The sequence below is a fragment of the Propithecus coquereli genome, unplaced genomic scaffold (genome assembly GCF_000956105.1).
Source record: "Propithecus coquereli isolate 6110/MARCELLA unplaced genomic scaffold, Pcoq_1.0 Scaffold33, whole genome shotgun sequence".
Taxonomy (NCBI): domain Eukaryota; kingdom Metazoa; phylum Chordata; class Mammalia; order Primates; family Indriidae; genus Propithecus; species Propithecus coquereli.
Genome location: NW_012148952.1, coordinates 8,278,546 through 8,305,174, shown reverse-complemented (window position 1 = coordinate 8,305,174; position 26,629 = coordinate 8,278,546). Strand labels below are relative to the sequence as shown.

General features: G+C 47.4%; 2 protein-coding genes across 3 annotated transcripts in view; one reads left to right on the top strand and one right to left on the bottom strand.

Annotated features, from left to right (window-relative positions):
- Nucleotides 1-20,954, top strand: part of GPR39 (G protein-coupled receptor 39) — a 199,185-nt gene extending 178,231 nt beyond the window's left edge. The window contains exon 2 of the mRNA XM_012650531.1: nt 20,420-20,954. Within this exon, the coding sequence (XP_012505985.1) occupies nt 20,420-20,937 (518 nt within the window). The 3' untranslated portion in view covers nt 20,938-20,954. The remainder of the gene's footprint in view (nt 1-20,419) is intronic.
- Nucleotides 20,392-26,629, bottom strand: part of LYPD1 (LY6/PLAUR domain containing 1) — a 31,661-nt gene continuing 25,423 nt past the window's right edge. For both annotated transcript variants that reach the window (XM_012650533.1, XM_012650532.1), the window contains one exon: nt 20,392-21,621. In XM_012650533.1, coding sequence (XP_012505987.1) covers nt 21,386-21,621 — 236 coding nt within the window. In that variant the 3' untranslated portion in view covers nt 20,392-21,385. The remainder of the gene's footprint in view (nt 21,622-26,629) is intronic.

Sequence of the window (26,629 nt, the reverse complement as noted above, 5' to 3'; positions counted from 1 at the left end):
GAGCCCTGCCCACCAGCCCTTCACCTCTACCGTGCATAAGTCTCAGACTCCGAACAGCTTCCTGAGGCGGTGAGGCCCGATGACCTGTGTTCGTGACAGACTCCCCAGGGATGTTTATTTGCATTAAAGATGGCAAATGCCAACACAGTGCCCTCCTCAGGCAGGAAGCCCAGCTCCCTACACGGTTTGTCTCAAGGTGCCAGTGGAGTAGCCTCCAAGGAGTAAACCCTGCAGGCTGGGAGGTTCTCTCTGCCGGGATTTCGCAACAGCTTTGGCCTGTGACACAATCATGCAAGGGACATTCTGGGGAGGGAGCCTTCAACTACCCACTCAACCATCTCCTCCCCTCCCCACCCCCATCTCAGCCTCCTGGGACTGTGAACTCAGAGGCCACACTGTCCCCAGGCTCACTGCAAACACGCCCTGCAATGCCCACACCTCACGCTTGGGCTCAGAAGCCCCTGCTTCCCCCCGGGTGGGATCAGTGACCACGTGGACAGGGAAGGCCTGGAGTGAGGACTCCCGCTTCTGCAGGAGTCTGGCCACCCCCCACACCCGGTGTCTCTTGGGGCCGAGTTTGCCCAGACACTTCCTCTCACCCTTCTCTATTCCCCTTTCTCTCTGCTTCACCCGTGGGTCCTATTTAACTCATCAGACTGTGACTGTCACATTTTAATATGTCCAATCTCCAAAGGAATCTGGAAAGGCCCACTCTGTGTGTCTTCGGCTTGGGTATGCAGCTACCTGCCTGGCCTCAGCTGCCAGTCCCCGGGGCCCCTCTCCCAGCTGGACCTGGAAGATTCCCAAGTTCCTGCCTCCTGTCCAGAGCTGCTGTGCTGAAAGCTGGTCCCTGAGCTCAGGTGAATTCCCTGAGCTCATTACCAAAGTGTCTCTCAAAAAGCAGGTTAACAGGGAAATAAAAGTTGTCACCAGCATTGCTGCAGATGACCATGACTTAGAGCTCACCGCCCCCTGAGCCCAGCTTCTAGAGCTGCCAGCGCCCGACGTCGGAGCAGACCATGCAGAGGGTGTCGGCCACACATTCTGACTTGTGATAAGTACTGCTTTATTTTGTTTTCCAATTGGTTCATTTGAGGCAAGGCTGTTCTGCCATCAGCGCTGCCAGCTCTTTGTGAGACAGTCAGTGCCAGAGAGGTCCTTATCACCTGCAGGCCTGGGCAAATGGCACATGTGCTGTAACACTTGTCCACTTGCCATGTTGAGGTATAAGTAGGAGCATTGGGGTGCCACAGAAGGGGCGAGCATGGCAGAGGCAGAGGGATCCAGGCTCAGACCCTGGCTCCAGCCCGTCTGTCTGGTGTCTTTGGACAAGACTCACTTTTCCATCTGTTAAGTGGATTCACTGATGCCCGCCTTCCAAGGTGATTGTGAAGCGTGAATTTGTAAAACTCCAAGCTGGGCCTCAGACCAGGCAAAACATTGCAGCCTTTGGTTCCCCCATCCCAAAAGACACTGTCTCCAAATACAGTGACAATCTGAAGTACTAGGGGTTAGGGCTTCAACGTATGAATTTTCGGGGGACACAATTCAGCCCAATAACTGGAATACTTTTTCAAAAATATTTTTGAGCTTTTTGTTGAAGTACACCACATACATGCTGAAAAGTGCACATAGGTTATGTTTCTAGCTTGAGCACAGTCATAGAACGAGATCGAGGCAGAGTGTCACTAGTCCCCCCAAACCACCACCATGGCTTCTTGTGCTTAACCCCCCAGGGGCACCCACTGTCCTGACTTCTAACACTGTACATTGGCTTCTCTTGGTTTTGTACTTTGTATATGCAAAATCTTACAAAACGTAATCACGTGCACCTGCCTTCCTCACCCAACCTTATGTTTGTGAGATTCCCCCGTGTCGTAGGGTGCAATCGTCCCCTGCTGATCCGCACTGTGTGTGTCTTGTACGGTATTTCACTGTGTGAATATTCCTCCATTAATCTATGCATTTTACCACCGATGAGCTTTTGGGTAGTTCCTAGTTTGGGACTATCATACACAGGTTGTTCTAAACACATGGGCAGCTTTAGCTGAGACTGCCAGTTTTCCAAAGAAATCGTACCAGTTTGCACACCCACCAGTGGTGCGTGAGAGTTCCAGTTGCTCCGTGTCCTTGCCTATACATGGTTTCATCCCCCCGTCTTTTTATTTTAGGTGTTCTGGTGAGTGTGTGGTGACATCTCAGTGTGGCTTTAACTTGCGTTTCTCTGATGACTCACAGTGTGGGACAGCTTTGCCTTTGCAGACCGGCCGTGTGGATGGCGCCTTGCGAGGGCCCTAGCTAAGTCTGCCCTCTTTCTCCTACTGGATTGCTCACCTTTTTCCTTGTTTTGTGGGAATACTTTCTGTATTCTCAATGAACCTTCTGCTTACTCTGGGACAATATTCAGCGTGAAAGGAGAGGAGCGAATGATAAATAAGCTGCGATGAGTGTTGCAGAGCAGGAAGCAAACGGGGCAGACCTGCACGCTCAACACACAGTGTGTTCCAGCTTTAAGATTTAAAGAGGCAAATTTGAAGGCACTGAGGGCTCACGTAAAAACAAAAAGGAAAAAAGAGCCATGTTTTCAGTAACGGCTTGCAGGTTCTCAGCTCCGTCTTTTCCTGCATCTTTCTGAAGAGGTTCACCTTTAAAGTCCAACACTGGGGTGAATTTTTATTCCCATGCGGTGCTGATTCAGCACTCAGTTTTCTATCTGTCCATGATCTAATTTAGGTTCATTAAACTTCTGACATTTCATGATCCTCTTAGTCCGCCCCCCTAATTTTATTAATGAAAAAACAAGCCTAAAATGGTTAAATGACATCCCCAAGGTCACCCGGCTGGTTAGCACAGAGCTGGGCCTAGAATCCCCATCTACTGTGCTTTCTCCAAAGGCATTTTGATAAGTATTCAATATTTAAATCCACCCGTAAATACCCCTGGCCATGTGCAAGGTCACTGTGAGGCACTGATACCTGTTGAGTATCGGGGGTGGAGGGAAGACACTGGCCTGGAGGTGAGAGGACTCGGCGGCTGGGGGCGCTTCTCAGCACTCACCCTCTGCTTTCCCGTGGGTCAGATGACAAGGTTCCACTAGAGTGTCCCTGACATCCCTTCTACTCTAAATCCTACATCCAAAAGTATCTTGCGTGAAGGAAGAGAAATGGTAGCTGTTTTTACAATAGGAAACTAGTAAATAAGTATGGATTTCCTATGAAAGGGAAAGATTGGGTTTCTTTAGTCAATAAAGGGAAAGGAGAGAAGTCAGCCTTTAAATAAATAAAGTCCCCGTGGTAGGAGTGGTGGAGAACAGCCACCTTCGTGTCTCTCTTTCTTTCACTTCAAATGGGCAAAGGAAATGTTTATTTATAGGTGGAAGGGTTCAGATTATATCCAGGAGACTGAGTGACGTCACCGTAGGAGGCTGAAGAGTCTCCTTTGCAGGTCACTTAATTAAAGTCATTTATATAAGTGGAACGCTTATGGTCAGAAGTAAGAGAAAACCATATCAAATTCACTTGAGTAAAAAAAAAAGGAAAAGAAAAAAATTTACTAGCTCATGTCATTGAAAAGTCTGTGACTAGGCCTTATTTCAGGATTGGCAGGATCCAGGCTCAAATAATATTAGTAATCATTTTCTTTCTCTCTGTCTCTCTCTTTTGCTATATCTTCTCTTTGCTTTCCTTTGCACTGGCAAAGGACAGCCTATCAGGAAAGGCTCTCCCGTGTTGGGGGAGTCAGGGCCACAGGGTCATGGGCTTATATCTTCTTGGTTTGGCAACTCCAGCAGAGAATTTCTTTCCAGGGGTTCCACCACGTGCCCCAAGTCTGGCTCTGGTTGGCCCGATTTGGGTCCCATGTTAACCACATATGGAACCAGGTACTGTGACTCTGTCTACTCATTCACTATCGACCGACGTTTGGGGGTGGAGAGTGGGGTCCATCTCCCGCTTGAACTTCAGGGATTGAGTCAAGGACAGAGTCAGGAACAGCGGTTCCTCAAAGAAACATCGAGGAGCTCTTACCAGAGGAAGGGAGGATTAATTTTAGGCTGGCATGAAAACTGATGTCTACTTAAGCTACATGAGTCATAAACATCAAAGTTGAAAGAAAGAGCCTTGGCCACGGGGAGGAGGAAAAGGTATGGCTTGCGTCTCACTCCTTTCCTAGCTGAACGACTGTGGGTGAGTCTCTTGTCTGCTTTGGTCCTTGCTTTCCTCATTTCTAGCACAGTGGGGATGGGAAAATCTGTAAGGGGCTCCAGGGCCAACTGGGAGGGAGCGAGGGTGCCAGGCTCTGCCCGCTCTGACCCTGGCAGGTGTATCCTAAGGTAGCTCTGGTGTTACACTTGGGGCCTCTGACCATGCTCAGTTCCAACATGCACCGAGCCAAGCTGGTCCCCTACTTTCCGCACTCTGTTTCCTCCTTTCCCACCTGAGATGCATCTTGGGGCAAGGACTCTCCTGTGCCCCCCAAACACACACATCAGGGTTGTGTTCCTACCAGGGGCCACCTTCAAGTTGATCTCTGCTCTGAGTGGCATTATTCCCAGCAGAGTTCCAGAGTTTCTGGAGCCTGATTCCCCAGGGCTGCTGGCCCCTTTGCACTCCAGCCTGCCTTTCCTGAGTGGGGCTGCTTTGCTTGAAGGGTCTACTTGGTCTCCTGCATCCTTCTCCAGCCTCTCCCAGCCTCAGCTCTGAACGCCCACAGGCTTGCTGTCGTGCCAAGCCCGACACACCTGCAGAGTCTAGCGTGGCACCAGGCAGGGCCCTGGCGGGAGAGAGGGGGAGTCCTGTTCCTCACTCACCCAAGGCCAGGAGGAGGCCTCTGGGGGAATCCTTGGGCTGCCCCTTTGCCCTCCTGCTCTGTCTCCACCCAGGTTCTAGAGCCACCTGAAGCCACTCTATTCCATGCATATCTTTCTGGGGTGGGATCGGGAAGGTGATACTTGATTTTCCTCCTATACATTCAGAATGATATTTCTAAGTACCATTACCCTAAGCTATAAAGTGAAATATGGATCAGTGCAGTACGTTCTAGTTCACTTCAAAGTTCAGGATGGGACTTAGGCACATATTTGAATGAGATTCAATTTTTTTTCTTACTTTCAATAAACACAAATTGAGGCCCTACTGTGCTATACCAGACTTGAGTTGGTGGCTGAGACAGGAGCCTTGCTCTCCAGGTGCTCACGGTGGGCCAGGTGTGGAAATTCATCATGAAAACAGTGTGGCTGTGCTGTCCTGGAAGCAGGGACAAGGTCTGGGAGGTTCTTTTTCTTTGAAGAATCTGGGAGCCCTTCCTAAAGAAGAGGATACGTGAGCTGGTGGGAGTTTCTGGAGTCCCTCCAGGGCAGGCACATGGAATGTCCTGGAATTGTGAGCCGTTCGGAAAAGCTGGAGTGCTGGGCTCAGGAGGGAACTGGTGAAAGGCACAGGAAATGGGCAGCAGGGAGGTCACGAAGGGCTCCGATGTGATGCTGAGACGTCTGGACGCTGGTGAGGCCACATCTATGGGCACCTTGTTAAAATGCAGCTTGTGTTCACAGGTCTGGGGCGGCCTGAGATTCTGCAGGACTAACAAGCTCTCGGGAGATGCCAAGGACCACACTCTGAGTGGCAGGGGTGAAGTCAATTAGGCGTCACTGGGAACGTTCCGTAAAGGAATGATTATAACTCCTTGGTTTTGTGTACCTGGAAATTCTAAAAGTGTGCGTGTATGGTCTCATTTAATTCACACACTATCCCTGTGAAATGTGATTCATATAGTCCATAATTTTTATATGCGGATCCTGTAGGAAGTTAACCAACCAGAGTTTTATAGCTGGAAAGGGCCTCAGAAATCCAAGACAACTCCTCATTTTACAGGGGAGGAAACTTGTCGGTCATCTTTGAGGTCATTCCAGGTCTGAAAGCCCAAGTTTCTGTGGTTTTAATGTGTTGCTGATAGTTACACAGGTTCTTAAAGACAAAGGTTGGATGAAAATCTTCAGTTTGTTCTGGGAAAGGTCCCAGGCTTGCCTCCCTCTCTGGGCTAAGCTCGGGGAGAGGCGTGGGAGTGTGTCTCTGGAAGACAGCATTACAAACCTGCAGACACGGCACGGGAGTGATGGACCTGGAATTGAACATCCTTGATGGGAAAATCCCAGTTTTCGGTCTGTCTTCCACGCAACCCGAACCATGCTGGTTCAGTGTAGTGCATCTCATCGTTTTTATCAGTACCAACAGGGATGACAGCTCCCACCACATCTACCTCACTGCACAGTTGAGAGAATCAAATCGGCAGGTCATCCCGAACGTACGGTGCACCTGCCATGTGCCGGGTGCTGTGCCAGCCACTGCAGACAAAGAACAGGACGGATCCTGCCCGAACCCAGGGAGCTCCCGCGGCTGAGAAGACTGACATCGGAGACACAAGTTCCAGCTAAACACGTCCAAGTGCACAGAGTGTAGCTGAGTACGGGGCAATGGGGGCCTACGACAGGGAGGCCCAACCAGGAGGTCCCAGATGGGTTCCCAGAGGAGAGGTCTTTCAGCAGTGAACTGAAAAGTGTGTAAGAGTGAACAAGCCGAGGAGAAGAGAGACTGGCTGTGTGAGAGCCCCGAGGCAGGAGGGAGTGGGCGGGCTCCAGGGACCAAGGAAAGGTTGGGTGTCAGGAGCGAGGGTGGTCCGAGGACAGACTGGAAGAGGAAGCTGGGTCAGATCTTGTAGAACTTAGGATTTGGGACCTTACTCTAAGGTTAATGATATGCGATTGAAAGTTTTAAGCAAGGTGGGGCCGTGAGCTGATGTGTGATTTGACGCTATGATCCTGGCCTGTGTGGAGAGTGACTTGAGCAGAGCGATAGGGGGCTCTGCCTAGTCCCGGCACAAGACAGTGGCGGCTCCACTGAGGGCGGCGGTAGGGGATGGTGAGACAGGGACAGATTTGGGAGGTAAAAGCGACAGGCTTAGGGATGGATTGGATGTGGGAGTGAGGGAAGAGGAAGCAGAACGGGAGGACTTGCAGGTTTCCAGCTAGAAAACCTCATCGTGTGGTGATGGGAGTTATTATAATTGGGGGCAGTGCGGAGAGAGCAGCTCTGGCTGGGTGGCTGGTCATTAATTCAGTTTGAACGTGTCCCATTACAGGTGTACACGAGCTTTCCAAGCCGTGATGTTGAGTAGGCAGGCGGCTGCAGGGGTCTGGATGTGGATGTCTACTGAGGCTGGTGATGTTGATTTGGGAATTGTATATCCCTAGAGATGGTATTTCAAGCCACAGTGACGGGGGAGGTGCCCAGGGAGAGGGAGTGAGAAGAGAAGTAGACGGCTGAGGACAGCGCCCAGAGGTGCTCCGCCATTTGGTGATCAGCTAGTGATATAATAGATGAGGAATCACTTTAAAAATTAAAGCAGGATGTTATTATTGTTGCACTGTACTGTACTTACAATGTATAATAATGTGCATCTCTGACATTTACTGCCGCACTTGGATGGGAAAGATTATATTTAATGTTCCCAAACCTGCGAGGCTGTTTTCTCCAAGTTCTTTTTGCCCCTATTAAAAGAAAAACCCACCAGGAGGGATTTATTATTATCGCGTCACGCAACAGTAATTTCATTTTCAAATCATTAGCGGGAAGGCATCCTCATCTGATCGTTCTCGATACAAAACCCTATCTTAGAAGCCTGATACCATCTCAACATTCCTGAGAGCTTTACTGAGTTCAGTTGAGACCCTCAGCTCTAAATCAAGCACAGTATGAGCCTGGCTCCTGCGTGCACCTCTTATAGTATCTCTCCCATCAGCCGATTTTATTCTTTTGCCTCCAGTCCCGGCATTTGGCTGTAGATTGTTCCAAGAATTTCATTGCTAACTTACATGAGATGAACAGATAATAGGGAGCCGAACTCATTTTCTAATTTATTTTGAAATGGCATTCTAGATTGCATATCTGGGGAGGGGCAGAGTCACCCTATGATGGGGGAGAACTATCTTCAGCTCAGAATTTAAATGAATTTTCATAGGAAAATATCCTTCCCTGTAACTGTTCCTGTGCATGGCAGCAGGGGTGGGGTGGAGGTTCTTGCTTCTCATAAAATAAATCCAACCCAAAGCAGACATTCTGCAGCAGTCTAGCCTGCCAGGCTCCTATTCAAAGCTAGTTTGCTTCTTTGAATTCCATCAAGCTTCTCTCTTAGTAACAGAAAAGTTTATTGTGTTCACCTTAAATGTAAAAAGGCCCTTTCAAGATGATACCTTTCCTTGTCAGAGAGACACGTCGGAGTGGATCTTTAGTTCTTGACAGCTGAGATTCTGTTCCTCATTGTGGCAGGATGAAATTTATTTCCGAACTTGTGGCCATTTGAATTGAACTACCTCAATTTGCATTCGAGACTCAGGAAGCATTTGATCTTTGATCTCCTGAGGTGCTGCCAACCAAGGCGGCCAGCTGGGGCAGGGTCTTTAAGGGCACGGATTTAGACCAGGTTCTCTGGGTCCCACTCTGGCCCTGCTACTTGCCAGGTATGAGTTTTGGCAGGTCACTTAACCCATCCATAGCTCAGGTTTTGTGTTAGTATAATAGCGATGGGATTAAGTAGTAGCCATCTTGTGGGGCTTTCCGTAAGGTTTAAATAAGCAAGGGTAAGCTAAGTACTTAGAGAAGTGTCTGTATTACTTTTGGCCGTGTAGTGCCTCATCACAGGGCAGCTGATTGGACTGTGCACTAAGGACGAGCTGCCATTCGTCACTGCTACTCAGTGCTTGGTGTGCGTTCATCTCCTTTGGCGTTTCTTACAATAACAAGGTGGATGTTATTATTTTTATCCATTTCACAGAGATGTGAGTCTGTGGTCACAAAGCTAGTAAGTAGTGGAGCTTAAATTCAAACCCAAGTCTGTCTGCCTCCAAATCCCAGTCCTTACCCCTCCCACTGTTCAGCTGGAAGGAAGGATGGGGGAAGGAAGCAAGGAGCAATGTCATGTGGTATGGAGGCCTTCTTGGCCAATTAACCAGATGACCAGACAGTTACAGAGCACTCCTGCCCTTGGCATTTCCCCTGGGGAGGAATTGTGTGGGGACAGGGAGTTGAGAAGGGCTCAGGGCTCCAGTCTTCCTGGGATTTGGAATTTTCTCTTTTTGCAAACCTACCTTTGATCAATTTCCTCCTTTATTACATCCTGTACTTTTTGTCCACTCCTTGACCTTTACATCCAAAATACCCGTGCGTGCGTGTGTGAGTGTGTGTGTGTGTGTGTGTGTATGTGTGTTGAGGAAGTGAAGGCCTTAGGGCAGAGAGTGGTGTGAGCTCTGTTTTCAGGTAGTGGAAAAGAATTTGGGCTGTTAATCAGGAGACCTAAGTTCTGGTCCTCTCTCTGCTACTGATTAGAAAGATAACCTTGGGAAAGTCATTGAGTCTTTCTGGGCCTTATTTTTGAATTTGGAATTGCAATGTGTCTGACACCCTGTGGTTCTAGTCAGGCTTCTCCTAGATCTCTGAACTCTGGGAGCTATCTTGGTGACAATGATGGTATTGGTGGTAAGGAGGTGGTGGTGGTGATGACAGTGGTGATGAAGATGGTGATGACGATGGAAGTGGTAGTAAGGAGGTGGTAATGATGGTGGTGGAGATGGAGGTGGATGCCATGGTGATTGTCGTAGAGATAGAGGCAGAGGTCATGGTGGAGCTGATGATAGAGGTGGTAGTGGCAGAGGTGTTGGTGGTAGAGGTGGAGGTGATGATGATGGTGGAGGTGGTGGCAGTGGTGCTGGCGGCAGAGGTGGAGGTGAGGGTGGTGGTGGCAGTGGCGATGGCGTTAGTGGTGGTAGAGGTGGAGATGATCCAGGAAGTGAGGTGGTCGTAACTAACAATGGCCCTTTGTGGCAGCAGGGACTGCACTTCGCCTTGTGCATCCAGTGTCTCCTTTGGTCCTCCCGGCAGCCAGAGCTGACTCCGTTTTGCAGATGGGGGCGCTGAGCTCTAGCGAGTAAGGCTGAGCCTCCCTGTGCTGGGGCGTCGCCAGGTCAGGTGGAGGCGAAGCTGGAGGAGCGCAGGGAGTAACTTGTTGGAAAATCTGTCCTAGCATGCGGTAGGAGGGGAGCGAATCTGCGTTCTGCTCTTCCCAAATCCTCTCTTGCGACAACCCAGTTGTACCTAGATGAAAATTCATGGTGTTAATTGTCAGATTTCATTCTCCCAGGCCACACAGAATAGAGTGTAGACATGGTGCCCCACAGCCTTTACCAGGTGCTCTTTCAGGCGCATTCTCATCATTTCTCTGTAAGTTCCCCTCTTTGGCAGCAGAGCCCAGCTCTGTGCTCTGGGGCTTGGCCTTTAGCTTCTTTGACAAAGACTTGTAGCGTCTTCATGAGGGACTGAAATTTAAAGGGACCCTGAGGCGAATTACTTTGGGACAAGTGAATGTCCTCCAATAATGTTGTTGGTAAATGCGGTTTTCTCTGCCCCATTTCACACATTGACCTGCATATGCACTGTTTGTGCCCCATGGGGCCATCTTGGAGAGAAGCAGGAAAAGAAATGAGTTTTCAGTGTGGAGAGCTCAGGGTTGGTCAGTAGCAGTGGGGACTTGTGGCTAAAGCTGCGGCCCCTGAAGGCAGTTGCAGAATCCAAGAATCCTTCCCCCCGTCTAGTCCTCCTTCTCGGGCAGGGGGTTCTGCTCTTGCTTGAATGAGAAGGGTGATCCCTTCTCTCAATTCCTACTCTCTCCTTCTCTTCCCCTTAGAATGGAGATGGAAACAAACCAGGCATTAGGCCCCAAGTCGGGGGGCTGACACTGACCTTTCTGGATAGGGAGGCTGGCTTCAAATTGATATACATATTACAAATGCATGTTAAATGCCTCCTACCCCACTCCCTTAGCTGGAACCTCTCCTCCCCTCCTTACCTTCCTCCCTCATTCCAACATTTATTGAGCAGCTACTATGTAAAGGCTTTCTCTTGTACACTGAGAATACAGCAGTGAAGATAGAGTCTCTTGTCTTCATTGAGTTTATGATCTAGTTTACACTGTAGTGTTATGATGACGGGGATAGGAATAAAAGGTCTTGGTGAACTCATAGAAGGAAACTTGATTTCGACTTGCGGAGTCAAGGAAGGCTTCCTGGAGGCAGTGACACTTAAGCAGAAACTTGTGAAAAAGGTCTGGACTAAGCATGGGCAGTTGGGATGAGAGGAGGAGGAGAAAGAAAGAAAGAAGGAGGAAGAACAAAAGATGAGGAGGGCGTGGTCCAGGCAAGGCATCAGCAGGTGCAGAGGCCTGGGGACCAAAGGGAAGAGGTGGGGGAAGGGACCAACGGGTCATGGGGACAGGGCCATAGAAGCCAGTGGGAATGTGTGACACCCCATGCTATGGGCTGAATTGTGCCCACCCCCCCCCCCAAGTGATATGCCGAAGCCCTAACTCCAAATGTGACTGTGGAGATGGGGCTTTTAAGAGGCAATTAATGTCAGATGAGGTCATAAGTGTAGGACACTGATCCAATAGTACTGATGATCTCATAAGAAGAGAAAAAGATTCCCCTGACCTCCCTGTCCCTGCCCCTGCTGTGCGTACGAGCAGAGAGAGAGAGAAGGTAGCTGTCCCCAAGCCAGGAAGAAGGCCCTCACCAGGCACCGAATGGGCTGGCACCTGATCTTGGACTTCGAGCCTCCGGAGCTGTGAGAGATAAATTTACTGTTTGCACCACTCAGTCTGTTATGGCAGTCTGTGCTGACTAATACACCCCGTATCTAGACAAGGTGGCAGAAACCACTCTCTTGCCTTTAATCCTCGTTCCTAATTCTATCGTAGTAACAGGAAGTGGTAGCTGATGTCTAGCTTTACTTTTGGGAAATATAGGTCGACAATTCCTCCCAGCTCATAGCCTTTGAGAGGTGGATTGGATTCTCTCTTCCCGGCCGGCACACGGCTGTAAGCGAGACCCCCGCCAGGAGGAAGCTGTTAGTTCTGCTCTCTCCCGTGCCCAGCCTCCCCAGCCTGGATGGAAGGCCAGCCGGCTTGTCATAGTGCTGGGTGCTGGTCCTCTCGGGGTACCCAGGCAGGGACCTTGGAAAGGAGAGAGGGAGGGAGCAGGGACTGCAGGCACGTTTGCTTGTCTCCACACTCCTGAAATGCCCGTGCAGCGCGGGCTTGGCTGGCTTCATCCCAGGTATGCTTGATTTCATCGGGCTCTAAAGGGAGCTCTTGGCCTGTGCAAACACCACCAGACCGGGAGGGCCTATGTTTGGACTCATGGGCTGTGTGACTCTGGGCACCTCATTCCACTTCTCTGGGGAATCTGCTAGCTCACCAGTGGACTATACTGTGAAGTCTTTTCAGGAAGCTAATTTCTATTAAGAGTCAGACTTCGAGCCATTTATCAGCGTTTGTAGGTGGAGTGGCTAGTGCTCGGCTGCTATGAGTCGACCCACTGTCAGGGATGCCTCAGCCATGAGCTTGTCCGTCACAGGGTCCGCAGCCTCCCTGGCGGGCTTGGAGGGGTGTGTGCCCCTTGGTACCACCACCCGCTCTTCTGCTGTGAGCTCCTGGGAAGAAGCCTTTGGCTCCACCTGTCAGACTGGGAGATAGCTAGAGCCTTTTGTAGCTACATCACACTTGAGGACTTTCCTATCCGTGGATTTAGAACAGACTGTTTGCATAGAAAGCACACGGCTACAAACAGCCGAGATCCACATAGAAAAATATTTATTTAGCAGATTCCAGTTGATCATTTATCATGCATCATAAAGGAACAGAGGCACTAAACCACAATGATGACCCTAAATGCCATTTACTCTGAGTGCAAGTGGCTGCCCTACAGCTCCCAGACAGGAGGGTTTATTTTAGAAATATATGTTTGTTATTGTAGCGATTTATAGTTTTTCTTCTTGTACTGAAGCTTATCGAGCAAAATGAGATGGATGTAATGCATAGCAAACTGCAGCCCATCTGGATTTGGTTTCTACATCACATGGCAGAGGTCTCTGGCCTCACCATGGTGGATCGAGTCGCACTGGGGAGAGAGTTCTTTCCTGGGCTCCATCAAACAGCTGTGGCAAGGATGGGACATCGAACCATCTGTCTTCATGGACAGAAGCAGCCATCTGTGGCGTTTACATCATTTTAAAGCTGTGGCCTATGCCCTTCTCTGAAAACCAAATCCCAATAGCTCTTCTGTCTTCTCCTAAAGAAAATTTCTCAGTAGGAAAGAGGGCAAGAAGGCAGACTGTTTAAACAAAGGTCACTGAGCAGACTGGTCACTGGAAAAGTGGCTGCGAGGTGTCTATGCAATTCCTGGCAGGGTCGGAGGACATGGGACCTGGATTTGGCTCTCAGCGGATGCGTTCACTCAGTCTATGGTCAACGACACCCCATCCAGGTTGCTTCCAAAGCCTCTCCGCCTTCCTTTGACAAACTTAGCAGTGAGTGGTGACCGCCTCCTCTGGCAGCCCCCTGGCAGCTATGGAGGAGCTCACCGCAGCCGACTCACTTGCCTTCTCAAGATCATCCAGAAAACAATGGAAGGAGGAGGTGTGTGCCCGGAAGGGCCGTGCATGGTGTGGTTTGTGGTGATGGTGGAAAAGGTGGAGGGAGAGAAAGGGGGAAAGCAGAGAGAAAGGAGAGATGCCACTGCTTTCCATGCTGGGGAAACATGCAAAGAAAGAGGAGAAATGCAGGTGAAAGGGAAAGGTGGGAAAAATGAGAGGGAAGGGGAAGGCACAGAGGGCAGAAGGAGAGGAGGGAGCAGAGGAAGGGTGGGAGGCGGGATGGGGGAGGCTGCGTCCCACAATGAGGGGCTGGCAGGGGCCCTTCAAGCAGAGAAGCCGAGGGAGGGAGTTCGTAGTTACCATCAGCTCTGACTATGGTCACTCCTTAAAATGTGCTGCTTCAGAGGCAAGTGAGTGACAGTGATGGGGCCCCTACCAGTGCCCACTAATCTGGGGGCTCTGCCTCAACAGACACTTCCCTCGACTTGAATGTGCAGCAGAGTTGACCGAGGGCTTGTCAACCCCAGATGGTGGCCCTACCCCCAGAGTCTCTGATCCAGTTGGTCTGGGTTGCGGCCTGGAAATCTGCATTGCTAGCAAGCTCCCAGGGGCTGCTGTTGCTGCTGTCTCAGAGCCCCTTGCCTTTGAAAACCACTGTCTTTGAAGTTAGAGACCAAACCAAGGTTGGTGCTGATTTGGCCTCCTCGGGTCAGCCAAGGTCAGGGAGTGGGATCAATGTCTCAGCTGGCTTGCAGACGCAGATTGGCAAACACTGACATACAAATTGAGAAAGCGCTAAAATCTTTTATTGGATGTATTTGTCTCTTCCTGGCTCTTCATTCAGCTAACCATATGCTTACTTTCCACTGGCAATTGCTATTTAAATGTCAGTTGACAAGCAGATGTTCCTCACCCTACTATACGCAAGTTAATTTATTGTCCACAAAACCTGATGGAGTGTTCTCTCACCACGCTGGTTTCCCACTGTCTCCACCCACCCCTTTGTTGCAGCCACAGGAGGTGGGCTGCCATTGTGTACCTCCTGCCCCTGCTCCTGCTGTCTTTGCCTGGGCTGCCCTTTTCCAGGGTAACTCTTACTCTCCTTTACTTTTTCTGTCTGAATGTTCCTGCCTGTGGGGATGTCCACTAGCCTTTCTCATTGCTACCACCATGTTCTGCTCAGACTGTAGTCCTGGCTCTTAGAAGACCAAGCTGTGGCCACTTTATCCTCTGCAGCTTTGTATCATCAGGATCTAGGACAGGGTCTGCAACAGACCCCAGCCAATCAAGAAGTACTTTCTAAGTGAATAAATGAAGTCCAGAGAACTTAAATCAGGGGGAAAAAGAAGGATGGAAGGTGGTGGTGGAGATGCCTAACCGTGCTCACTGTGGTCAGGGTTAGAGAGAAATTGGAAAACAGGGGCAGGGACAGGTGGGAGGAGGACAGAACAGCTGTAATAATCACAGACATCCTAAATCACCCTCAACACCCCCCCTGCACTCCTAAGGCTGCAATGATTCAATAAAAATGGGACTCTAACACTAGGTGGAAAAGCAACTCTTTGGGATGTATTTAAATCACACAAGATATCTTTGCTTGGGGAGAAGTAAAAGTTTCCAGATCTTTTCTGCTTAGTACTAGCTAAGTATCCTTTTTTAGCAGGTACTTAAGTAAGATAGATCGATGGATGAATGGATAGGCAGAGACAGATTATTAGATGGATAGACAGATGCTAGATAGATGATGGATGGACAGACAGATGATAGATGAGACAGACAGATGGAGGCCTTGTAGGCTAGGTCACCAGGTCATGATCTGAAGTTATAGTTTGGTTTCTAAACATTCTTCAGCTCCCTCCAGCTGGGACTTTACCTTCCTTTGGGAGGGAACCATGTGCTCCAGAGTTCTGCCAAATGCCTGTTCATGGGGGACCTGGTTCTAAAACTGAAGACAAGGTGGTGTGCAGACCTGCCTCTCATTGCATCCCACGCTGTGAATGGTTGGCACTACAGCCTAAAACTGGAAAATCAACCCCCAAACTCAGTAAAAAATAGTAAGAGCCTCACTTGGCAATCTAGGATAGAATCTAGTGTTCTGAGCAGCAGGGCAGGGTAAAGGAATCCTGCCACCCGGACCCTGGAAGATTGTGGGCCAGCCACTTAGCCTCAGTTTCCTCATTTATAAGACAAGGGAGTTATGCAGCTAGTGGCAAGGTCTCTTCCTGCTCTCCCACTCTCTGATGACTCTAAGATGAATCCTGAGGAACACACAAATAGTTAACTTTCATTTTAAAGGTTAGAGGGAAGAAAACAGCGCGGTGTCAGATATATCAATGCTGCCACGTCCCGGGCCGCAGAACTTAATGCACTTCTGAAGATTAAACCAAGCAGGCTGACTCTGTTGAAATGTCAGGCTTCAGTGCAGGGTGTTGTTAGACATCTGCATTACTTGTTTTTTAAAAAACATTACTCTGCCAAGAATGAATCTGTGTCATCATCTAATGGCTCTTGTCATTTTAGTGTGGTGATCAAGGAGGAAAAATGAAAGTACTTTATGTGGAAAAACAGATAAGATATGAAAGTATTTCATAACCCAGAGTGCAAGGCTGTCTGCAGTATTATACAGATCTATCAATAATTCAGTTAAAACAGTTTACCTGCTTTACATGAGTGGGTTCTGTTCACTGATCTTCATTCAAGTTCACACTAAAGTTATTTAACTGCAGGCTGCATATTATATCACACAGACCAAAGCATTATCGATTTTTTCCAAATGTAATATACAAGTCCAAATTGATTGCAGCCAAACGTAAATTTAGTCAAATCTTTAATATACTCTATTAAGGCATGAATAAGACTTTAAAACTTTGTCTTAGCGACGGAGTAGCTGAGACTAGAATCAAACCAATTGCAAACAGCCTGAATAGAAAGTTACCTTTGGACATGGTGTTTATTCTCAGCAGTGCAATATCTAAAATAACAAACGTTTTTTTCAGATGTAAGCATTAGCTGTCATTATAAAATGACTAAATTTACAATGACTAAATTTCAAGAGACTAACCTCTATTATACTGCTCACAGGCACATGCCTCACATTTTTCATTGGCTGTACCTGTATGCCTAAACTCCCTCTTCCTAGAACAAAAACATCTTTCAAAACACAGGAAGAAAAGCACCAGCCATTTTTCCCACCTCCAGTTGAGCTATGTATATTCCAACAGCCCTGCAAGGTAGTTGGCATAATATGTATTATTCCAGGATGGGAAGGCAAAATTGAGAATAAAAAATGCAAAATACACCCTTGTGCTTCAGAATTATTTAGGTTTTAAGTAATGTGGGGTTCCCTTATATGGAAGGCTCCGTATGACAAGATGGGATAAACCTGTTCTACAGCAGGGCAAGAATGCATACTCGGAAACAGAATCAGGATTCCGCACTGATTGCGCTGTGATACGATAGACACAGGCTGTACGGCAGATTCCTTGGGGCTCCCTTGGTGTGACATGGGTGTGTAGCTGGGGAAGGGACAGATGGGGGAATGGGAAGAGGAGGAAATAGGGAGGTCTGCTACTTTGAGGAGGGGCTAGGAAGGACTATTTTAATCAGTGCTGTCCAGTACTGTAGCCACTAGCCACATGTATCTGGTACCAATGAAATGTACTGTAAAAGTCACATTGGGTTTTGCAAACTAAGTATGAAAAAAGGAACCATCTCATCAATAATTTTTATATTGATTACATGTTGAAATTACATGTGAAATGATAATATTTGGGGTATATTAGATTAAATAACATTATTAAATTGACTTCACTTGCTATTTTTGCTTTTTGAATGTGGCAACTTGAAATTTTTAAATTACGTATGGCTTACATGATATATTTCCAGTGGACAGCACTGCTCCGTATCCATTTTACATGGTAGAATTATGGTTAACGTTTACTTTCTTGTGGTTTCATATTTTTCATAAGTGAAAATATGAGAAATAGCCTATATTGTGTCTTGATGAAAAAATATATATCATGGCTTTTGGAATCTGACAAGCATGTATCCTAGCTATAGCACTTGGGCAACTAACTTCTTCACATGTTAAATTAGGATAATAACCATTTTGACCTCACCCAAACAGTTATTACCAGGTTATTGTCAGGAGTGAGAAATGTATGGGAAATTAGTAGAGTGCTTAACATAGAAACTGGCATGGGGAAAACTCGATAAATATTCTACGTTACTCTAGGTTATATCTCAAGACCTGTCAGATGCATATTTTTTTAATCTAGGTCCATTTTTAATTCAGGTCATTGTCTCTCCTGCTCTTCAAGTTTGTATTTGCTATCATATCTACCTACTTTTACACCCAGAAAGCTGAATTTTCCCTTCTTTTCCTTTATCTTTGAGCATCTCTGGTCTGATACCCCCTTTTTTGCTACTTATTCAGACTGAGCTTCCTCCTATTTAGTTACTTTAGATCATTTTGATTTCAGAGCAAGAATTTCATCCTGGCTAAAACTGCAAACCATGCCACAGTGCTTTATCTGCCCCTGTCCCTGGCCTCCTACCTGGATGCTGGGTCTTGCTTCTTACTGAACCCCGCCTCTTTTGATGGGATGATCAGTTGATCACGCAATTGACACCAGGCAAGTGCATGTGGAAAGCTAACAGAAGAATAAGGGTCAGTAAACAGGAGATCAGGAGAACAAGGAGCAAAGACAGGACAGAAGAAAAGCAATTTTGTTACTTCTCTCCCCTTGCACCGCACACACGCCTTCTCTTCTCATTGCCTTTGCCTGTTGGCTTTAAAAGCCGTGTGATGTTCGGCTCGTGGTAAGTACAAAGTGCTTCTCATCGCCTTTCTGGATTCTCACCACCTGAAGTACAACCTCCTGCCGTGTAGCATAGCGCACTTCTAAAGCTGTGCGCTCAATTTTCATATTCTGGGAGGTAAGTTCTCAGATGAAGATGGTGGTACTTGTTCTCTAAAATTCAGTGACAGGGAAGAGGGGGAAAAATGTAAAACTTTGTGAAGATGCGTAGCTTCCCCAGGTATGGTATGCTGCCTAGCTCCTTCACAACTAATGAGATGGACCGCTCAGTCAGAGTTGCATGAAAAGGGAAGCAAGGAGCAGGAGCTTAAGAAAGAATGTGGAACATCACAGGTGGCTGGAAGCACCTACACTCCTCAAAGCAGTGAATAAAAAGGTCCTGAATTCCTATGCATATTTTTTTAAAAAATCAGAAAAGTGTTGATTTTTTTGTTGTTGTTCCCATCCAGCAGCTATAACTGGGTGATTCAGAATATACTCTTGACTTAAGGTGGTATTTTTTGTCTTTTCATCAGATCGATATGTTACTTTGCCTATTTTATTTTTAGATTTACTGAGTATTCTCAGGATAGCAAATTCAAAGGAAAGACATAAGCAAATTGGTTTGCAATTTCAAAGCTTGGGCTGAGGTTTGGCAGGAGGAACCCTTGAAAATCAACAAGGGAGATGAGTTTCCAGCGCCCTCCTTGCTGACATATGGGGTTTGTAGAAGATTTGTTGTTGGGGTAGCTGAGTTATTTAAGGTACAGAGAATACACCCAGGGTCCCTCTGCCACCAGGCAAGGGATGCTCAGGCCAGTGTGTGCAGGAAGCCCAACTTGGGATGTGTGAACATGGCTGTTTTTCCTGGAGCATTTATTAATGAAATATTTACCATTGATCATAGGCAGGAAGCAATCATCACCAACCATCGCTTCCCTGTAGTTTCCTGGAAAATCAGAAGGTTTGCAAATGTGAATGAATTCTCATTATTATCTTATGATTCAAATTAAGGAACAGGAGGAAGGCTTTCTGAGAATATGAATACTGCATTAAGATATCAGCTTTCTACATAGGAACTTACACCCTGATGTCTTGGCTTCTCAAGGAAAGAGAGAGCAAATGCTCTGCAGATTCCCTGGTTTTCCTTTTTTCTTCTTTTTTGTTTTTGGTCACTGTAGATAAACTTTTATGATGCCTGTGATTTCACTTGTTTGTAAGCTACATAGCATCTTTTTCTCTGTCAGAACTGTAGAAATGGTGATGATTATATAAGCTGGAATGCGCATAGCAGGCATGCAAACAAAAGTACATATAGTGAACATTCGATCCACATGGAGGGACACCGAAAGGTGTCTCTTCTCTAGGCCCTGCTGACACTGAAGCTCAGTGCAGCAAAGGCAGTGAGCACATTCCTGGCTGAACCTGAAGTCTTATATTTGCCATTGTTTGGGGGTAATTTTTCTTCCCACGTGATGGTGGAAGAGATGACGTATCTAAAAGTGTGTGAAAAGAAACAGGTGCTGCTGCAGATATGAGCATCATGATTATAGGTGTGCACATCTAGCACAGGTATGTCCAAAAAAACCCATTCTCAGTGACAGGCTATTCCTGATATTGCTTCCCCTGAAATCAAATGCAAAATCAGTGTCATTAAATATGCTTCTTTGATACCAAAGGGGCATGACTTCCATTTGACTTAAGAATATCACTGGGTCTTCTTTGTGCATTTTTTAAAATACAGTTTCATCTAATATGGCTATACTGTATGTATACATCTATTTCTTTAAAACAAAAAGACAAAACCAGATTTATGGGCAACATAAAATGCTTTCCAGATACACAAACATCAATGAAAACTTTTTCTTTTTAAATTAACAGACATCAACAGGTATAAACACACCGTCTGAAGCATTTAATGGTCTTTAATACAGCCAACTCTCCCCGGGTTTGAAACAGTGTTCAGTTCTCTTTTGCTAGTGGCAAAAGCAGCTGTCAAACACAACATTGAAAAATTGGTACCATTTCTGGCCAATAAGCACAGAACCGAGGGGCTACATATTGTATGGTTTTTACTTATTTGTTTACTTTGTTCTCATGCTGCGTTGTTGTGTTTTGTTTCTCTCTCTCCCGCTCTCGCCCGCCCAGGGCTGATCGTTGTGACCTTGGCCGTTTGCTGGATGCCCAACCAGATTCGGAGGATCATGGCTGCGGCCAAACCCAAGCACGACTGGACGCAGGCCTACTTCCGGGCGTACATGATCCTCCTCCCCTTCTCGGACACGTTCTTCTACCTCAGCTCGGTCATCAACCCGCTGCTGTACAACGTGTCGTCGCAGCAGTTCCGCAGGGTGTTCGCGCAGGTGCTGCGCTGCCGCCTGGCGCTGCCGCACGCCAACCACGAGAGGCGCCTGCGCGCGCTCGCCAGCTCCAGCGCCTCCAGCGGCCCCGGCGCGCGCTCCGCCCGCCGCCCGCTCATCTTCGCCGCCTCCCTGCGCCGCTCCTCCGCCAGGAGAACTGACAAGGTTTTCCTAAGCACGTTTCAGAGCGAGGCCAAACCGGAGTCCAAGCCCCAGCAACTGGGCCTCGATTCGCCAGATCCCAGCTCGGAGACGAAACCGGCCAACTCTGCCCCAGAGAACGGTTTTCAGGAGCAAGAAGTTTGAATGTGGAGGAAGGAGGCTTTGAGCGGGAACCCGCCCTGCCCGCACTGAAGCAGCACGACCCTCACACAGCGGTCACAAAGGAAACTGTGCCCCCCGCCAGGGACAGGATGGGAGCTAGAGGCTTTGGGAAGGGCAGGTGCCACCTTAGTGACTTCTAAGGGCTGGTTCTGCCAACCTGGCCTTGACTCTGGTTACACCACAGGGGGGTGAACTTTTACTCTGTCTCCGTCCTTCAAGTATACACGCTGAAAATTCAGTCAGACTGAATTTATTCAGAGCTTACAAAAATGCTTTTACGTGGAGCTCTTTCATTATTTGCAAAGGAACGAAAAGAGAACACACACTCCCCTCCCTACCCAGAATAAAAGGACACCCAGAAGAAACTCGGGGAGGTGGGGGAGCAAGGGCTGGAAGAACAATGCGGGAGGGGGTGGCATCTCCTTCGGCTTCAGCAGTGCGCCAAGAAGAGGCCTAATTTGAGGAGCAGGACGGTGGTGGGGAACCCTGGCCTGAGGGCCGAGGCAGAGCTGCCCCTTTTCTTGGGCCTTGGCCCGTTGCAAAGAGGGGTGTTGCAGCAGCTGATGCACACTGAGTTCAGTTTTCCTGGGGAGCAGAAGGACTGGTATCCGGCAGAGGCGATGAGACAGGCCGCTGATGACGCACACGACTTGCGGTACATGATCCCTGCAACACAGACCCAAAGGAGCGGGGTTAATGTGCATTGGCCAAAGGACAGCCGTCCTTCTGAGCCCAGATCCCAACGACAGCTCCTCCTCACTCCTCCCGCAGCCCAGAGACTTTGTGCGGCCAGGGAGGTGCTTCGGCTTGTTTGACTGAGCTCCCCAAAATACACAAGATATAATTCCATGGCAAAAGAGGCAGTCACCATTTTACCACTTTTAACAAAATTGTTCCAAAAGCTATTTTAGATGCCAATACCAGTGAATAAAGAGCTGTTAAAATGAAAATCTGTTTTTTTGGTTTTTTTTTTTTTTTTTAAGTCAGAGTTCACACTGTGTACAAGACACAGCTTTTCATTTACTTTTTTTTATTTTGGTTCAAACCATCTCATGCCAGTGAGGACCACAAGTGGTGCTTCTAGATCTTATCTCTGTTATTACTTTATAAGCGACCCCAGGGAGATGGCTCTCTACTGCGTTGATTAAATCCCGGAGTTCTTCAAAGAAAGACCAAATCCCAAAGGGGAATAAATCTGAGCCCTACTGAAGGGGCCCTGATTTTTCCACTGATTTTAGTGTAGGGGCACCAGGCTGACAGTGTGCCCACGACAGCCTGATTCTCAGGAAGGAAGCTCTGTCCTCAGGACACATGGCCATCTGCCAAATCAGGGCCACCCAGCCAGCCCTCAGTAACACATGCTGTCTGGGCTCAGAAAGGAACTTCCCGAGAAGACTGGAAGGCCTGTCTCAAGGAGCATATGTGTCCTGTTCAAACTGCAGTACAGTCATCAAATTAGGGCGTCTTGGATAATCATTTGATTTCTTAAAGCTGCATGTTGACACAATTCAAATCATAATACTAGCCAAGCTTTATTTAAGGGATTGCCTGCCTACCAGGCACTATTCAGATGGCCGTAGTGTGCTAGCGCAGTTACTACCTGCAGCAAGTCTGCAAGGGAGGACCATGACCACCCCACTTACAGATGGGGAGGCTGAGGGCCAGAGAGGTTTAGTAACTTGCCCAAGGTCACACATGCAGGAAATGGAGCTGGGATTTGAACCTAGCATTCTGGCTCTATGTGTCAAGACTATTACTGTATAGCAAAGAGAACACCAAATTAACCACAAAAATGGTGGGGCTCTTTTGTGGGGGAGTGGCTTTACTCTGAAGATAGTTTTTCACGTGTGGGTGTGCGGCTGTTTTATATCAACAAAATTTTTTTTTTTGTACAGTTACTATTTAATGCTTAAGCTGAACTTCGAGGTAAACGGTCTTAGCATGATTGCTGCCCTGCATGGCCGAGGGATATGGCACTCCCGCCAGCCACTGCGGCTCCTCATCCATTCCTTCTCTGCAGGTGTGTGGGCAGGTGTGGTGTGGGTTTGGGCTCCCTCCTCTTTGAGAATTGCCACTTTGGGTGTTGTAGAAACAGTAAGAAATCAAACTGCCTAAAACTTCCAAGTGGGAGGCAAAGAAGTACTTCAGATTTACCTTAAAACATGCAATTTTATGTCATTTTTTTCTATAACTGCATGTTTGTAAAGATTGATTTTCTGTTAGAAAATCCTGGAAGGTGAGCGCTCTGGCGAAAGCCCAGGTACAGAGGACGCCTGTGTGTGTGTGTGGGAGGCATGTCTGATTTCTAAGGCATATGCTTCCGGGCACTGCCCACTTATACATTCCCATAGTCTTTACATTTTCTATTCATTTCCCCTTTTAGGAACTCAAGTTTTGCTGTCTTTTTCTTAAATATTAAAAACACTAACTGTCATTTGCCAGTTCAACTCCAATGAACTTTTTTCCCTCAAGTAAAAATTTAAAAATATCTACCAAATGTATTTTTCACTGTAAAACAGTTCGGACAGTCAGTAAGTTGCAAATGCCCCTTGAGTACTCCTGCCAGACCCACTACCTCCCCATGTTCCCTCCCAGGCAACCGCTGTCATCAGTGGTGTGTCTTTTTCCAGGGCTTTTTCTATATATTTACATATTTGCCCATGGAGGAAATAAAGTATGTGGATTTGTACATGTTTTTTTTGAGACAGAGTGTCTTGCTCTGTCACCGGGCTGGAGTGCCGTGGCGTCAGCCTAGCTCACTGCAGCCTCAAACTCCTGGGCTTAAGCGATCCTCCTGCCTCAGCCTCCCGAGCAGCTGGGACTACAGGCATGAGGCACGATACCTGGCTAATCTTTCTATTTTTAGTAGAGATGGGACCTCGCCCTTGCTCAGGTTGGTCTTGAACTCCTGAGCTCAAGCAGTCCTCCGGCCTCGGCCTCCCACAGTGCTAGGATTACAGGTGTGAGCCACGGTGCCCGGCCTGTACACATTTGTCAATGGTATCACACCTACATGCTGTTCTGCAATTTGTGTTTTTACTTAGTGACACGGCTGGGAGTTATTTTTAAGCCTAACTTTGCAGGGTTAAGGATCAGTGATGATGCAGGTTAGTTTGATAATAGCGAGCGAGGTTATGACGAGATGGACCCACAGAGCTGCGACCTGTACATCTGCTGAGACCCTTACACCGTTAGTCAGAAACAATTCATAAGGGAGGTTGGGGGGTGCAAGCTCTCAAGTGGTGGTTTATAAACTGACACCACAAAAAGGCTTTCTGAAGGGGAAGGTTGAGAGCGCCATGAAAAAAGGGGCATTTGGTGGATGCTGAAAGGAGGATGCCATTTCCCTCAGCTGTGCAGAGAAAGGGGTCTGATGTCACAGGTGTGTCCACTGACTGGCTGGCCGCTCCAGGCCAGGCCCCCTGAGGATGCTCAGGGGCAATGAGAGTGCCAGAAAGATCCAAGCTCGAGCGCTGGGAGGCTTAGGGCAGCTGTGGGCCCCTGAGAGCCTCCCTTGGTGGAAGTCCCAGTTGGGAGACTAAAACCAGAGATGCTTTGGGTGACACTGGATATGACTAAAGAGGTTTCTAACCCGATGAAGGGAAATGTGGGCCCCACAGGCATCAAAGTAAGTGGCAGGCAACTGGCTGGTGTGGGGGTCTGGAGGGGCTAGCTTTGGAGAGACTGAAGAAGAGCGAAGACAGAATACGCTAGCACTCACCTGGGCAGTGGGAGAGGAATCAGGTAGGAGGTGTTGTCCTACCTGTAATGGGAAAATTCAAGACGAAAGAGGGCTTTGAGAAAACAGAAAGGCTTTTTATTCATCCCTTTAATGGCAGTGAACGTGGTGGAGATAATATGATCACACGGCGCCTTAGAAAGACACGGATGGGGCTGAGTGGGGAGGCTGGGCAGAATGGCTGGCATCCGGAACCTGCAAAGACGTGGGAACAAGCTGCCTCTCCCAGGGCCTCAGCTAGAGAGAATCATTCCAGGTTCATTCTAGGCTCTTCAGCCGGGAGGCCGGAGATGGGGAGGAGGGCCAAGGACAAACGAGTATGATCTTTGGGGATACGGGAATTGCCCTGGAAAGAGCATGTGACTGGACACCACACAGGCTGCTGAGGAGCTTTCAGAAAATGTCCCTGGGCTTAGGCATGAGGAAGTCAGTGCAGCCTGTGCTGGTGCAACTGAAGAAAGCCGCAGGACAGAGTCTGCAGCAGCAAGGGGTGGAAGTGTGCAGAATTAAGACTCAGGCTGAAAGGAAATCAGGAATGCAGGGACAGCCCAGTGGGGACTGAGAAGTATTGACCAGTTCCACCACTCATATGACTACCAGGATAAATGGCAAGTAGCTCAAATATTTAAATGTTGAAAAAAATAAATAAATAAAACCATAAAAGTACTCAAAGACACTCTGGAACCTTGGGAGATTTCTTTTATCATGGAAGAGTAGTGAAGGCTATTCTAGATGCAACGCCCAGAAGATTACAGAAAAATAATCTTCTGATACATTAGACTATATGCACACAAGAAAACTCTGTCTAGTAAAATCACTACAAGTAAAGTAAAAAGGCAAGTGGAATATTGGGGAAGACAACCGTAACTCGAATCACAAAGAGCAAGTTTCCTTAATATGGAAAAAAGTCCTAGAAATCAGTAGGGAATAAATAATAAATCAGTAAGGAATAAATAAATAATAACCCATTACAAAAATGGGGAAAACATAAGAACAGATAGTTCATAGAAAAGGAAATAGGAAGAGCTTTGAAACACATGAAAAGATACTCTCCCTCATCTTAAAGAGGAATGCGAATTAAAACTACATCAAGATACCATTATTATTTATCATTTGGGCAAAGATCAAAAAGTTTATTAGTACCATGTTCATGAGTCTTAGAAACAAGCTGTTTCCCCACATTGTTGGTTAAGAGGGTAAATAGGTATCAATTCCATGGAGGCAATGTGGCAATTGCTATCAACATTACGAAGGCACATACTCTGTGACCCAGCAATCCCACTCTTACGTATTCATCCTACTGACATATTCACACACGTATGACTACACACAAGGTTACTCATGGCAGAGGGGACTGTAGTGGCAAGAGTGGACAATCTATTCATCACCAGGGGACTGGTAAACATCCAGTGTCCTATCCACACAATCCACGAAGCTGTAAAAGAATGAGGAATCAGTTCCAAGGTATTTTGTTCTAAAAAACAAAGTATAGCTGGACAGTTCCTTCGTTCTTTCCTTCCTTCTACTTTTTTCTTTTACTATTTATTTAACAAATGAGTTTATGCTTCTTATTATGTTCCAGATGCAGTTTTAAGAGCTTTAAAATATTAATTCATCTAGCAGTAATCCCCATGTTACAGATGGGGAAACTGAAGCAGACAGAGGCTGAGTAATTTGCTTCAGGGCCATGCAGACAGTGGAACTGGGATTTGAACCCGGGCAGCCTGGTTTACAATCTATACTCCTAACCATGCTACTACATTATAATATGCATCCATTGGGAAATATGGGAAAAGCTACACACACACACACACACACACATACATTTTGCATACTTACATAAAATATTTATGGAAAGATGCACAAAAAAGAGAGACTATTGTTGTCTCTAAAGAGGGATACTGGGTGTCCACAGGACAGGAGTGAACACAAACC